Source organism: Calonectris borealis, chromosome 1 (assembly GCF_964195595.1).
Source record: "Calonectris borealis chromosome 1, bCalBor7.hap1.2, whole genome shotgun sequence".
Classification (NCBI taxonomy): Eukaryota; Metazoa; Chordata; class Aves; order Procellariiformes; family Procellariidae; genus Calonectris; species Calonectris borealis.
In genome coordinates this window covers 15,131,731-15,145,204 of record NC_134312.1, presented here as the reverse complement: position 1 = coordinate 15,145,204, position 13,474 = coordinate 15,131,731, and the positions used below count along the sequence as shown (strand labels likewise).

The following is a 13,474-nucleotide window of genomic DNA, read 5'->3' as shown; positions in this document are numbered from 1 at the left end:
TCACCAGAAGTGAAAGTCTCCCTTATATCTTTTTATTGTTACTTATTTTTACCTATTCCTTTTAAGTGCCATTAAGTTTATAGTTCGACACCTTTATGCAAATTGTGTAGTTATCACACTGAATTCGAGCTCCACGTTGCTGTGAAACCTTTCCTCACTCTCCCGCGCCAGGCCAAAGGGTCCCTGTGGGTGTTCTCGTGTTCCAGAGCCATGGAGCCACGCTGCCCTCCAGTGTCCCGGCCATGGCCTCAGCCCCACAGCAGGACACATTCACCCCCCCAGCTGGGAGTACCCGGGAGCATTCCAACAGCACTTGCTGCACCTGAACTAATCCACCTAAACCCATTTATTACTTTTCTGCTCTGCTCTCTCACTCTGAGCATAGTTAGGCTCAATAAAAACAATTAAGAGATGCTGGTAACAAGGAGAAACGTTGATTTAAATCTAACTACAGCCCGAAAAGCACAAGTGTTCTTTTTCTGTTCTTATCTATAAATTGCAGTAGTTACTCCTTTCCATGACAGCCATCAGGATTTTTAAGCGATACAGAAAAAGAGGAGAGAGAAACCAGTTTAAAATAGAAAATGAAATAGGTAAAGTGGAAATATACAGTAAGAAGCAAATAAACCCTGTAGGGAAGCCACCCTTTACAGTCCAGAAAACTTGCAATGGCTGGTGAAAAGCATTTACTAAGAACAGTGCAGCCATACAGGTGAAATCAAGATACCATTTGCAGTTTTTGGCAAATACCCTTACCTCTTGACTGTAAGCTCGCCTTTTTACTTCTGGGGAACTGTCAGGTGAGGAAATGTTCTAAATAAATAAGAAGAAATTGCAAGTCAATTTCTTTTTTAGCTGGAGAAACATAAAACACCCCCTTGTAGCAGGAGTACAAATACTGATTTACACTAGAATGTCTAAACACATTCTCTGAACACACTGAAATTCATTATAAATCTCACCTCAAAGTGCATGGTATTTCCATGTATACATGGAGTTACGGGAGTAACTGGCGAATATATGGGTTTGTAACCATTTCTACAAGCTTCATCTTCTGTTTTTACCCTAGGAGGAGTAGCAAACAATGATGGCTCGGAGGCAGTGATGTCAGCATGAGTTGGTGTGGCATATGGAGAAGGAGTAGGTGTGGACGTTTCTGAGAATGCAGACTCCAACAGCTGATACAGTCTTCGTTTTTTTAGTGGTGTGGTTAGATCTGTGTGTTAAAATCAGAAAAAAGCTAGAAGAGATCTAGATACAGTAATAATTTACAGTTGTTTAAGTACCTGATGTAATGAAAAATCGAACTCCACATTAAAAAATCAGTAAGATTACAAAAATCTCTTAAGGGCAGACTTCCTGGAAGATGAACTCATAACAGCCTACGGACTTCCTGAAAAATGAACTCTTAACAGTCTACACATATATATATCAGTAACTGAAATTGGTGTGCTAGGATGATGGCAAGAACTGTCTATGTTTTCAGAAAAGGGAAAGTCAAATTCTATGCATTTTTAAGACTCTTCAGCTAAAAAGTGGAACTCCCAAGTTTAGGACTGTACACAGGAATCATCTGATATGCTCCATATCCTTACATAAGTATGTTTAGTTTTTAGCGTGTTCCCATTTTGTATTACGCTTAAAAGATTATACGGTTTTCCCCTGTGTGTAACACAGGCCCACTGAATTTAAAAGGAATTCTGAATATATAGAACAGCATGGAAAATGAATTTATAATCTAACCTTTTAATATTCATAGTCAGAAACATTAGTCTTTTGTTGACTGAAAACACTATGAGATATGGTGGTTACTTATCTAGTATTGATTATACATTAAAGGGGGAAAAAATTCCAACCACTATGCAACTAAGCATTTCTTTCAAAGAAAATATCAGAAAACAGTGCAAATACCTCTGGAATTTTCATTTACTCATCATTTTAAAAACCACAGTCTTCCACACTGAACTACTTTGACATAGCTCTTATGTACTGTATTAGTAAAAGCTTCACCTGTTAAGGAACAGCTGTCATTCAGTAATAAAGGACTTTTATTTTCACCATTGATGGCTGGACTTCTAGATCTCTCTTGCGATGGTGAATTAAATCTATCAATCATTGTTGAATTTTCTTCTTCCAAAGCCTGCTTCAACCAACGCTGTAATAAAACAAGTTCAAATCAGTGACTTAACAGTTTAATGATAAACGTTTCAAAATGCGTTACACATGACAGAATTGGTTTGTCAACCAGCTTTTTTCTGTCTGAATTCATGCTAGAAAGTAAAGACTTATTTTTAATTAATATGGGATGGGGAACCATAATGAAGGGAAGCATTACCTTCTTACAAGACCCAGTAACGTTCTCCACAGCTTCTTTTTTCCTCCTCTTTTCTGAAAGAAATGGCGAAGTAAAACGAATATAGTGCTTTGGAGTTGAATATACATGTGGACTGTAAGTGAGACCTGGTAAAGAATTCAGTTGAGTAGCCAGAACTTCAGGGTCGGTAGTTATGCGTAGAGGCCTTTCTGATAGACTGTCTGTAGGCTTCCCTGATTTATCACTCTTTTCACTTAACCATTCACTGACCAAGTGCTAAACAGAGAGAGAGAGGAAAAAAAATTAGTGTTTTATGAGTGTTTTTATCAGTGGCTTTTAGAAATTTTTTAGTCTAATTATTCACCTAGTCACTCTAACTCAAACCAGAAAACAGCTAGTTTCCAGGCTGCAAGTTTAAGAATACACAGGGCAAGAATAAGGACAATTTTAGTGAAATAATGGGGACAGCAGAAGGAATCAGTATAGATTTGCTTTACATACCAAAGTTTTGGGGGTTTTGCTTTTTGGGTTTTGGTTGGTTGTGTGTGTTTTGGTTTGTTTGTTTGCTTGTTTGTTTGGTAAACTTATCATTTAGTTCTTTTGTATTTAATTCTCACTGAACATACTATACAAGTGCCCAGATCAACTGTACTTAGGATGCGAATTTAGTAACAGAATTCCAAGACAAATTTTAAGCTTGTGCCTGAGCACCTAAGCTGAGGCAAAATAGTGTAACATTAATAGAACAAAGTTAAGTAAACTCCTCATCAGATTTATGTACTGTCAGGACTGTGCTTCAGTCAACGTCAGGCAGACGCCTTGAACATTCTTCACTATTGTAGCTGTATTGAATTACAACACATTTACTAAGGCACACTTAACAAAAAAGGGTATTCTTTTCTAGCTAATTCAGTGTTTTTGAAAAACATGCCAGTGCAATTTAGTTCCTATTAACAGAGAAACTAACCTCCTAAATTTTACAATGGTTCAACAAAGTTAAGGACATGCAAAAATAGCACATTCAATATTATTAATATGATATTAAGGCTTTAACACAGATTATCATAATATATTTAATTTTAAGTTGCTCATCTTTTACAAACCTATTTATATTTATTACTTCGTTTTTAAAGAAGGACTTCCTCCTCACTTAGGTACAGTGGGTACAACGTAATGAGTGTTCCCCAGGCCTCAGTTTTGGAGCTGGTCTTGTTCAATATCTTTATCAATGATCTGGATGAGGGGATCGAGTGCTCCCTCAGTAAGTTTGCAGATGACACCAAGTTGGGCGGGAGTGTTGATCTGCTGGAGGGTAGGAAGGCTCTGCAGAGGGACCTGGACAGGCTGGATCGATGGGCTGAGGCCAACTGTATGAGGTTCAACAAGGCCAAGTGCCGGGTCCTGCACTTGGGTCACAACAACCCCAGGCAACGCTACAGGCTTGGGGAAGAGTGGCTGGAAAGCTGCTCCCTAGAAAAGGACCTGGGGGTGCTGGTTGACAGCCGGCTGAACATGAGCCGGCAGTGTGCCCAGGTGGCCAAGAAGGCCAGTGGCATCCTGGCCTGTACGAGAAACAGTGTGGCCAGCAGGAGTAGGGAGGTGATCGTCCCTTGTACTTGGCACTGGTGAGGCCGCACCTCGAATCCTGTGTTCAGTTTTGGGCCCCTCACTACAAGAAGGACATGGAGGTGCTGGAGCGTGTCCAGAGAAAGGCAACGAAGCTGGTGAAGGGCCTGGAGCACAAGTCTTATGAGGAGCGGCTGAGGGAACTGGGACTGTTTCGCCTGGAGAAGAGGAGGCTGAGGGGAGACCTCATTGTGCTCTACAACTACCTGAAAGGAGGTTGTAGCGAGGTGGGTGTTGGTCTCTTCTCCCAAGTAACTAGCGATAGGACGAGAGGAAATGGCCTCAAGTTGCGCCAAGGAAGGTTTAGATTGGACATTAGGAGAAATTTCTTTACTGAAAGAGTGGTCAGGCCTTGGAACAGGCTGCCCAGGGAAGTGGTTGAGTCACCATCCCTGGAAGTACTTAAAAGACGTGTAGATGAGGCACTTAGGGACATGGTTTAGTGGGCATGGTGGTGTTGGGTTGACAGTTGGACTCGATCTTAGAGGTCTTTTCCAACCTAAATGATTCTATGATTCTGTGATTTCACAGACGTTTATCCTTAATACTATGAAATGGCAAAAAAGTGCAGTAAAATTCAGACTTCTCAGATATCTTCTTTTTTGCTATGCAACACGCAAAAAAGGAAGAAAGATTCTAGTCTCCCCTCTGACAAGAATTTAATAATGATGCAAATAAGCAGTGTTACAGGATGACTAAGGTGCCTTTTGGAAAAAAAAAATATATATAAGTTAAGTATGTTTGGAGGTTTAAGATAAAACCATCTTGAAATTGCTGTTGTTCATTTGACATGATGTTTCAACCTATTACTTCCTCCCCCCTCCACCAAATAAAATTTCAGAAGAACTTGTAAAGCGTGCTGAAAAAAAAGTCACTTTTTAATGCAGCCTGTGAAACTGTAAAGCAGAAAGTTTTACTGCTTTATTCACACTTGCAGATCTAAGATTTTTTCGAGTGTCTTTAAATATTGTGGCATTTCTTTAAGCTTTTTGCAATGCAGTCCAACAAAAAAATTTAAAAACAAAGCTCTGAAGAGAGTAAAGAATCTTCCCTCCAAACAACATGCACATAAATTTTGAGTGTTTAAATCCATTCACTTCAGAACAGACATCTCAGAAGTGCTAGAAGTTAAAGATTTCCTTTGAGATATTCTGTTTGCTACCATTAAAATACCTTCTAATGCATACGATGAACAAAGGAAGGAAAGGCAACTTCTACTTCCTTTTTTTTTCCCCTTTTAAATTAACACCTTTAATTATGTTTTGGTTATATATATTATTTCAGTCCATTTAGAAAGTACTTCCCTTAGAATATATTTGTTCCAAAATTGTTCTGAAGGATGCATTTTGGAAGTCTCTTAAAATCCAAAATAACGTCTACCAATGGATGTTACACATACCTTTTTTATTCTCTTAATTTATTACCAGTGAGTGGCTATGTAATGGTGATTTTTAAAGAAATGGGTCAACATTTTTTAAAAATAATCTATATATAGTTGCATGCTAATGCAGCAGTCTGATTTTTTAAAACTCTGTTCAAGTCCATCCTCTTCTCCCCATCCCTTAAGAGACATACCTTCTTCGTTTTAGGATACTTAGTAGGGCATTTATTAAGTGCTGGAGCTTCTGTTTCAGTAACCATTTCTGTAACAACAGTTTCTGTTTCAGGCTCAGCTACCAGTGCAGCATTCTCAGTTTCATTATGTTGTGAAGTTACTTCCACATCAGGAGAAGATGGCTGAATATCTGAACACATGCTGACAGTTCTGTGTCGTCTACGTTGTTGTCCAATATGAGTTCTACTTCGTGAGAAGCTTTTTCTCTGTTTAGCTCTATTAACCTTGGCTGGGGTAGGCTTGGTGGCAGTTTCTTCTTTTGCTGGTTCCTGGTATAAAATAAAAGTCTAGTAAACAGATCCCACACACATGTAAAGCTACGTATCTTTCTTAAAACAAAATGTCAGCTCCCCCTTCCTTTACAGGTCCAAAAAGCCTTTATCTCATTTTTGTTGTTAGAATTAAAATTACTTCAGAGATAATATTTCTATCCTTCTTCAAGCCAAACTACAACATTCCCTGTATTTTCCTCCCAAGCATCTGATAGATCACTAGCAGAGCATCCACACATACCAGTCACTGGTCAGATCACCACATTTGTCTAAGAACTGCCATACCACATTCATTCATCCATAAGCTAGAAATCAGCTGCTTACACCATGATGTATTGCAGTTCAATATCCTTTTTGTAATTTAAAGTTTACCAAGTGTTTAGCATTATCACAAAAGACACTTAACAGCATGCTGACAGATATTACCCAGGGAAACAAGATGAACTGAGAATCTGTAGCAGTATTTGCAAGGTAAGAAGCATACTAGCATCCAGCAACAATAGAGTAACAAATTGTTTATGAAACATTAAGTATCATCTGCAACAAATCAGAACAAACTATGCCTTAATAATTCCTTTCCTTTAAAAGAAAAGAAAGGACTATAATCTGTTCCTGAACAATCCACTAAAGAAGGAAGTTGTTGTCCACTGGTTATAGAGGGTACCTAAGGAAAGCCACCTCCTGTGGCTAAAGTCAGTATCGGTAAACACCTCCCATCCTGAACTTCAAAGACAGACTGAATTATAGAGCTGGTGTGTATGTGCGTGCACACGTTTGCGCAAACTAACACTGCTTAAATTCCTTATAAACAAATTCTATACATATTTTCTTGGAAAAAAAAACAAACCACAAAACAGGAGCTAACATAATATAATGTCAAAGAACTATATAGATTTTGGTCAAATGTATTTGAGTTCAGAGGGGAAGGAAAACAAAACAAAAAAGTATTTTCATACATCTTAAAGTGCAGCTCGACATCCAAACTGATGAAATGTGCCATGTTAAAAGCTACCTTTAAAAAAAGTTCCAAATAGCTACCTGGATAAATTCAGCGTCATTGAGAATCTGTGCTTCCTTGCATTCTGATTTAACCTCAGTTTTTGCTGTGCTGATTCTTTCCAAAGCCTGTTCTCTTCTTTTTTCTCTTTTTTCTAGTCTGGCAAAAGCTTGCAGGATAGCTTCCATTTTCCGTTCTTCTCTTGTCTGATGGATTTAATAATAATCATGATCAAGTTTCAGTCATAATCTTTTGCATATGTAAATATGTAAATACATACTTTTTTATTTCTTATAAGTACTTCAGAACACATTCACTGTGTGTTGACATGCAGATCAATTTCAGCGAAAGCTCAGAGGAAAGGGAGATGTTACAATGACTGCAATTATTACAAATTTCTAAAGAAAGGCTTGCATTCATACTAACCCTGACAAACAAGAAGAGGGTCCTGCTTTGGATTTAAGAACTTGCTAAAAATAGTGATTTACTAGTAAATCACCGGCCTATAAGTATAGAAGAACACATAGCTCTGAGCCACTTACTTGCATGTATACTATTTAAAAACAATGAAACACTAATGACCAGAAAGATATGAAATACTGATACATGTATGAAACAACAGAAAGCTCCGTTATCCTCTGACCCGATTTTCCAAGTGTCACAAACTATATCAAAACATACAATCAACATCCAAGAATCACTATTTCAAAATAAGATAACATTAGGTCACACAGAGAAGCTGTATCTTCTGTCTATCCATAATTCAGGTCCTAATGCTGTACAGAGGCAGATCTCTTTGTCTGCACAGAGCTCTGCTTAAGACAATACAGAGATGGCAGAATTGGGGGCTTCTATTACAAACTTTTTTTTTTTTTTAAGTAAATGCCTGCAGTAAAAAGCTCAACAGTGCATTCACAGCAACAAAGAAAGAAGAACAGCTGCAAATATATTGCTCATATAAGTGAACAAGGAACCCAATTTTCTTCTGCCAGTGAAACAGCAAACCGCTGTTTGCTTGGTAAAATACAGGCAAACTTGCAGTTATTTGCAATCCTCATAATGGAGCTAGAGTAATAATTACATCTTTAACTACTACAGCAACTCTGCTGTAACTAAGTTTCACAGAGCTTTGCTTTAGTAACAATACAAATGTAAAGTGCCAAAAAAAAAAAAGCGCCAGCACACCCTCTGGAGCAAAACCAATACATCCAACAGCATTTGATGAGAATCATTCCTCAAAAGCATGACAAAACACTGTTATATGTTAATACATATAACAGCTCATGCTGTCATTCTTCAGATTTCGTATTAAAATATACATTTTACTTGAGCACATTTTGCTTTCTGAAGTCTAATAAACACAAGTCTCATCAATTTTGCTACTGACAGAGTTGTAGGAAATACTGACCAAATGGAATGTATACCCCATCCCCCTTTATTTTTTTAAGGTCCAGGCAGATGCAGACTGTTTTGGTGCCACCTTGAACTCCACTTATCAGAAGTTCTATGAGCACGAACAATAAAATGGAAGTTCCAAATATTAGTATTTCATTATATAACTTGGCCAGGATTTTGATTTCACTAGTAATTTCAAGTATTTCACATTTTAAATGCCTAACAAGAAAAGCACATTTTAAAATGCCAGTTTTGGTAACACTGTTCTACCAACCTCTGAAAAATCAGGATTTCTGAGGCTTTGTAAGTTGGGAACTCAAAAAAAAAAAAAAAAAAAGAGTCAGGCAAAAATCCTGACTCTCAATACTATCTATAAAATACCCATTACAAATAACATGCAATAATAAAGAGTGAGGAAAATAAAATCTAAATTATTTCTACAATGTCTTTTTAAAGGCAATAGAAAATTATATACGTTTGAAGATAAAAGCAGGTTTTTGTCAGAAAGCAATGATCAAGCCAGATGAAATGCTCTCAAATAGCAAGCATTGCATTTTAAGTTGACGTTCATGTAAGGATCTGACTTCATATATACTCAAATTCTACAAGCCTAAAAAAAGGCAGCAATTAGCATGGGAAGAGCAGGTGTCACTAAGCCTTAGTGACAACTTTAGGCAGCTACTTGCTTCCCAACTTACCATCTTCCTTTTCCTTTCTGCAATCTGCTCCTCTGATTCCATTTCTACTTCATTGCTAATGGGAGTTTTTTCTTCTATATCATCAATAAAATCTGGCTCCTGAAAGATGGAAATGACTGCTTTACAGAAGCTCTACTACTCTTGCAAACTAGGGAAAACTAAAAGCTACACAGAACTAAGAATCCTCAGATCACTACATCAAAAGTAACCAAGCCAATAAATCAAGACAAAAATATTAAAAAAAACCTAATATCCACTTGTACACCTTTGTATAAACCTGTAAATATCATCACCTAACTAGATCTTGTCCATTCTGAGCTTAGACACATCTGTATGTTTTTTCTTTAGCATACTGATCTTGCGAATTTTTGGGGTTCCATCCCCACTCCCCCACCCCACCAACCAAAAAATCAGAATTAAATCTCCAAACCAATAGAAACTTTTGGGCACTAACACTGGCCAGTGATCTAGGCACTTTATAATCAGTTAAAGAATTAGGAACTGTACATTACACACCCATTAAAAAAAAAAAACCACATTAGTTTTAGTGAAATAGAGTGAATGTCAAAGGAGATGTTAACAGACAATTACAAAGAGGTTCTTCTCTGCTCAGAATTATTATATTCGATTAAAATCACATTTTCCATTTAAACTTTCACTATTGAATCTAATGACAGTGCCATACCATAAGGAAACTCAAGAGTTAGCTATCTAATACTGGTTTTCTGTTTTGAAGAAGGAGAAGGAAAAAAAAAAGAAAAAAGAAACTAACTGAAAAGAGTTAAGTGTTCACTAGTCCTATACGCAATTTCACTTTTACATAAAGGACTAAAAAAAATCAAGTTTCTTTAACATTTGTCTTAAAAATACATTTACATTTTCCCATATGCTTTCTTTACCTTAGCATAATATATTTCACCCCAGGGAAAAACGCTATTAACTGACTGGCTTCTATGTTTAGATGCACATTTTAACAGCTTTATTCTTCTCACAATTCCTACTGTTTTCAGTTTTGAAAAACAATATGAGTTCTCCTGCGACGGTTCTATATAAACACTGTATATTATGTTAAAAGCTCAGCAGAAGGTTCCAAATACCAGTTATCACTTGTTAAAAAAACACAAACACAAAAAAAAAAAATCACTTAAGATGAGAAAGTTTAAATGTTGCCTCTAGAGATCATAACTTGTAACAGTCACATGCCATGCCTTCTGGACTTCTAAGCATTTTTAAGCCATTTAGCTAATAAAATCCCAGAAAAATTTGATCATCTTATGAAAACTGCGGGTCAATATGCTCATTTTCATCTTATTTCCTTCACTCCTAAGAAGGAAAAGGTAAATAGTTACTAAAGTAACCATCTTCTCATTTTAATATTTACCTTTAATAGCTGCTCCGCAAAATTAAATTAGTAATTAATCTCATGGATCTCTCCCACTAGTTCTTTCAAACTGACATATTAAAAGAAAGACTAATTTAAAATTTACTACCATGGTATATTACCAGGTAGCTTTACCATACTATCCACCTATGATCCAGTATTTAGCTTCAAAACACACCTTCCTCCTCCTGACTCCCCAAACTCTATTTAATCTTCTACACAGAGCTGCAGCCAACACTTAATATTCTGGGTTGAAGTTTTATTTGTTATAGGGGCAGGGCTACTTGTTGCTATGTTTAAAATACTACACTCCTGAGTAACATAAACAACTAACCAAAAGACACTTCAGGATGGACTGGGAGCTCCTGAAAGCATGACATGAGGCTTTCACATTAGAGATCCACGAAGAAATTCAGAGGAAAAACGTATAGTTAAAACTGGTATAGGAACCAACATATCTTTAAATAGAATCAAGTATTATGGGGACAAACTTTTTAGCAGGGCCTGTTGCGACAGGACAAGGGGGAATGGTTTTAAACTAAAAGAGGGTAGATTTAGACTAGATATAAGGAAGAAATTTTTTACTATGAGGGTGGTGAAACACTGGCACAGGCTTCCCAGAGAGGTGGTAGATGCCCCATTCCTGGATTCAAGGTCAGGTTGGACGGGACTCTCGGCAACCTGATCTAGTTGAAGATGTTCCCTGCCCACGGCACGGGTGTTGGACTAGATGACCTTTAAAGGTCCTTTCCAACCCAAACTATTCTATGATTAAGGAAAACTGAAAATAGTATAAAAAATTCTAAACAGCTTATCCACCATTATGATTTTTGATAAATCTCCATACCCCTTTTTCAGAGACTTGTTAAAAGTCCTTTAGTAAGTACAAAAGGAGAGTATTTGTGTTTAAAAGCTTTTCTTTATGATCATCTTTGGGTCAATACCTGATTATTAGAAATGGACAGCCTGAGGGGAGAGAGCTTCCTCTGTTTATCGGCGATTTTCATTTTGGTGGCTGCTCCTTCACAGTCCAATGTGATGTTCTGATTTTGAGTCTCCTTTTCTCTTGAAACATCTTTCTCTTTCTTTCCCTTTTTCCTTCTGGTTTCATATCCAGTATTGATGTTTTCTGTAGGCTCAGAACGTCTGAGAACTGGACATTCAGGATTTTCTTTGAGGCAAGCACAATCCACTTTGTATTTACTAAAATTAATTAAATGCAAGAAGGTTTATTTTGGTTAGGCTGTACAGCAATGAGACTTTTCAATACTAAATCACACAAGCTGATACACTTCACATTAACCACCTGCTATGATGCAAAGCAACCATATTAAAAGCAGTTTACTCAAGTTTTCACCAAGATATACAATATTGCTATAATTCAAAAATCTCCTCTACTGGTTAACAGCATCTGCTTAAAAGACGGAAGACATCTAAACCATGAGTATATCCTGGGTAGAAATAAAACCACCACATTAAAGAAATTAACAGACGCATGCAAAGACGGTAGATAATTTACAGAACAAGCAAACTGGAAAGAACTCAGAGTCACTTTGCAGAACGTTAAGTTCCACTTGGATATATAGGAACTGTTATTCAAACACATTCAACTTACACAGACTGCCAGCTGCAGGTACTAAATGCAACTACTATGTATTTTTAAAAAGATACATAACAAAACCTAAAAAACGTATAAACCAGGCAATTTCTCAGGTTGTCTTCATGTGAGGGATGTAGGAATATGTCTACAACACTTAACAGTGCAAGGTATCTTGAGCTAGTCTGAACCCAAGTTGATCAACACAGGTAGTACTCTATGGACATAACCAGTTCAGGTCCAGAAGTAGTGAAGGCATGTCTGCACAGCACGCACCCAAGCTGACTTAAGAGGAGACCACAGAAAAGTGTATTACCTTGGTGTAGCAAAATGTGAAACAGCTGGACTGCTTCTGGACCTAACCAAGTGCACATACAGAAATAGGCTCTTCAATGCTTCCGTTTCCAAGGTCACTATTAGCCTAGATGTTCCTGCACAATGTACCTATACCCTAGAACATTTCCTACTAGCCAAGAGAAATCATTACTAGTTTATATCACTTAAAGGCTTTATTTTGCCATCAGATTTCAAAGAGGTGTTTGCATAACAGTTCCTTCATGTGAGTGGAACTTAACTGATTATTTCCTTTACCATTTCAAAACGATGCTTATAGGTAGTGGCATCAGTTTATTAGACCTTTCCGCAATTCATGAAAGGAGCAGCAGTTATATTCACGAAAATGTGCAATAGGTTATAGAATCTAAGGCATTAAGCATTCAGTATATTTGAACATTTTTAATCATACATTAAAACAAACATGATTTATAACTAAATTCCAGATGCTGTCTTCCTGAAGTTATACTACAGAGGCACTCTGAAATAAACATGGCACTACCACATAGTTCTAGATTTTCTTCCCTCTACTCTCCCCACACTACGAGACACCTATATATAAATTTTCATAGTACATCTTTATTCATATTCATCTAAGTTTGTATCTTTTCCACATCATTTATAAGTGACTGCAGCATTGCTGAAATTAGCAATGGATATGCAGTAATAAAAATACAGAAGAAACTCTGCCCACACACACACTGTTCATTGTAAATACAATGCTTAAGAAGCCATATGTTATTAAAGCATGCAAGAAAGTAAATGACATAAAAACAGCCACTCTGAATCGCAATGTAACTTAATAAGCGTTAGATGTATTTCAGAACAGCATGCTCAAATACTTACCAATTTCCGTAATCAAAATCAAATGCTATAGTAATCTCTGCTCCCTTTGGAATGTTATGGATGGAGTAAATATAAAGATGAATTGTTCCATCTTCAATTACATGCCTCACCTATATTCAAGAGAACATTATATTATCATGAATTACTTTGTTTTTTCCTTTTTTTTAAAAAAGTACTAATAGAAATTGTAGGGATTGCTCAAATTATCAGTTGGGAAACTCAAGGAGAAGGGGACTTCTAGGTAAACAAAACCTAATTTATGTATATGCTCACCTCCGCATTTGGCGTACATGAACGCCTGATGAATCGAGCTTCATTTCCAAAAGTCCTTGCATCAACACACATTTCTAGCCCATGGAATTTGGAATAAAACAAAACAAATGGGTATGGCCTGAAAAAG

General features: G+C 36.9%; 1 protein-coding gene across 9 annotated transcripts in view; it reads right to left on the bottom strand.

Moving 5' to 3' along the window:
• The window catches only part of KMT2E (lysine methyltransferase 2E (inactive)), a 63,819-nt gene that overhangs the window by 10,472 nt on the left and 39,873 nt on the right, over positions 1 to 13,474 (bottom strand). For 8 of the 9 annotated variants that reach the window (XM_075145341.1, XM_075145392.1, XM_075145365.1 and 5 more), the window contains 10 exons: positions 13,348 to 13,465; positions 13,075 to 13,184; positions 11,243 to 11,501; positions 8,918 to 9,016; positions 6,866 to 7,030; positions 5,516 to 5,824; positions 2,336 to 2,590; positions 2,011 to 2,155; positions 963 to 1,216; positions 757 to 813 (listed from right to left, as the gene is read on the bottom strand). In XM_075145341.1, the coding sequence (XP_075001442.1) occupies positions 757 to 813; positions 963 to 1,216; positions 2,011 to 2,155; positions 2,336 to 2,590; positions 5,516 to 5,824; positions 6,866 to 7,030; positions 8,918 to 9,016; positions 11,243 to 11,501; positions 13,075 to 13,184; positions 13,348 to 13,465 (1,771 nt within the window). The remainder of the gene's footprint in view (positions 1 to 756; positions 814 to 962; positions 1,217 to 2,010; positions 2,156 to 2,335; positions 2,591 to 5,515; positions 5,825 to 6,865; positions 7,031 to 8,917; positions 9,017 to 11,242; positions 11,502 to 13,074; positions 13,185 to 13,347; positions 13,466 to 13,474) is intronic. The other variant, XM_075145383.1, reaches the window with a different exon arrangement.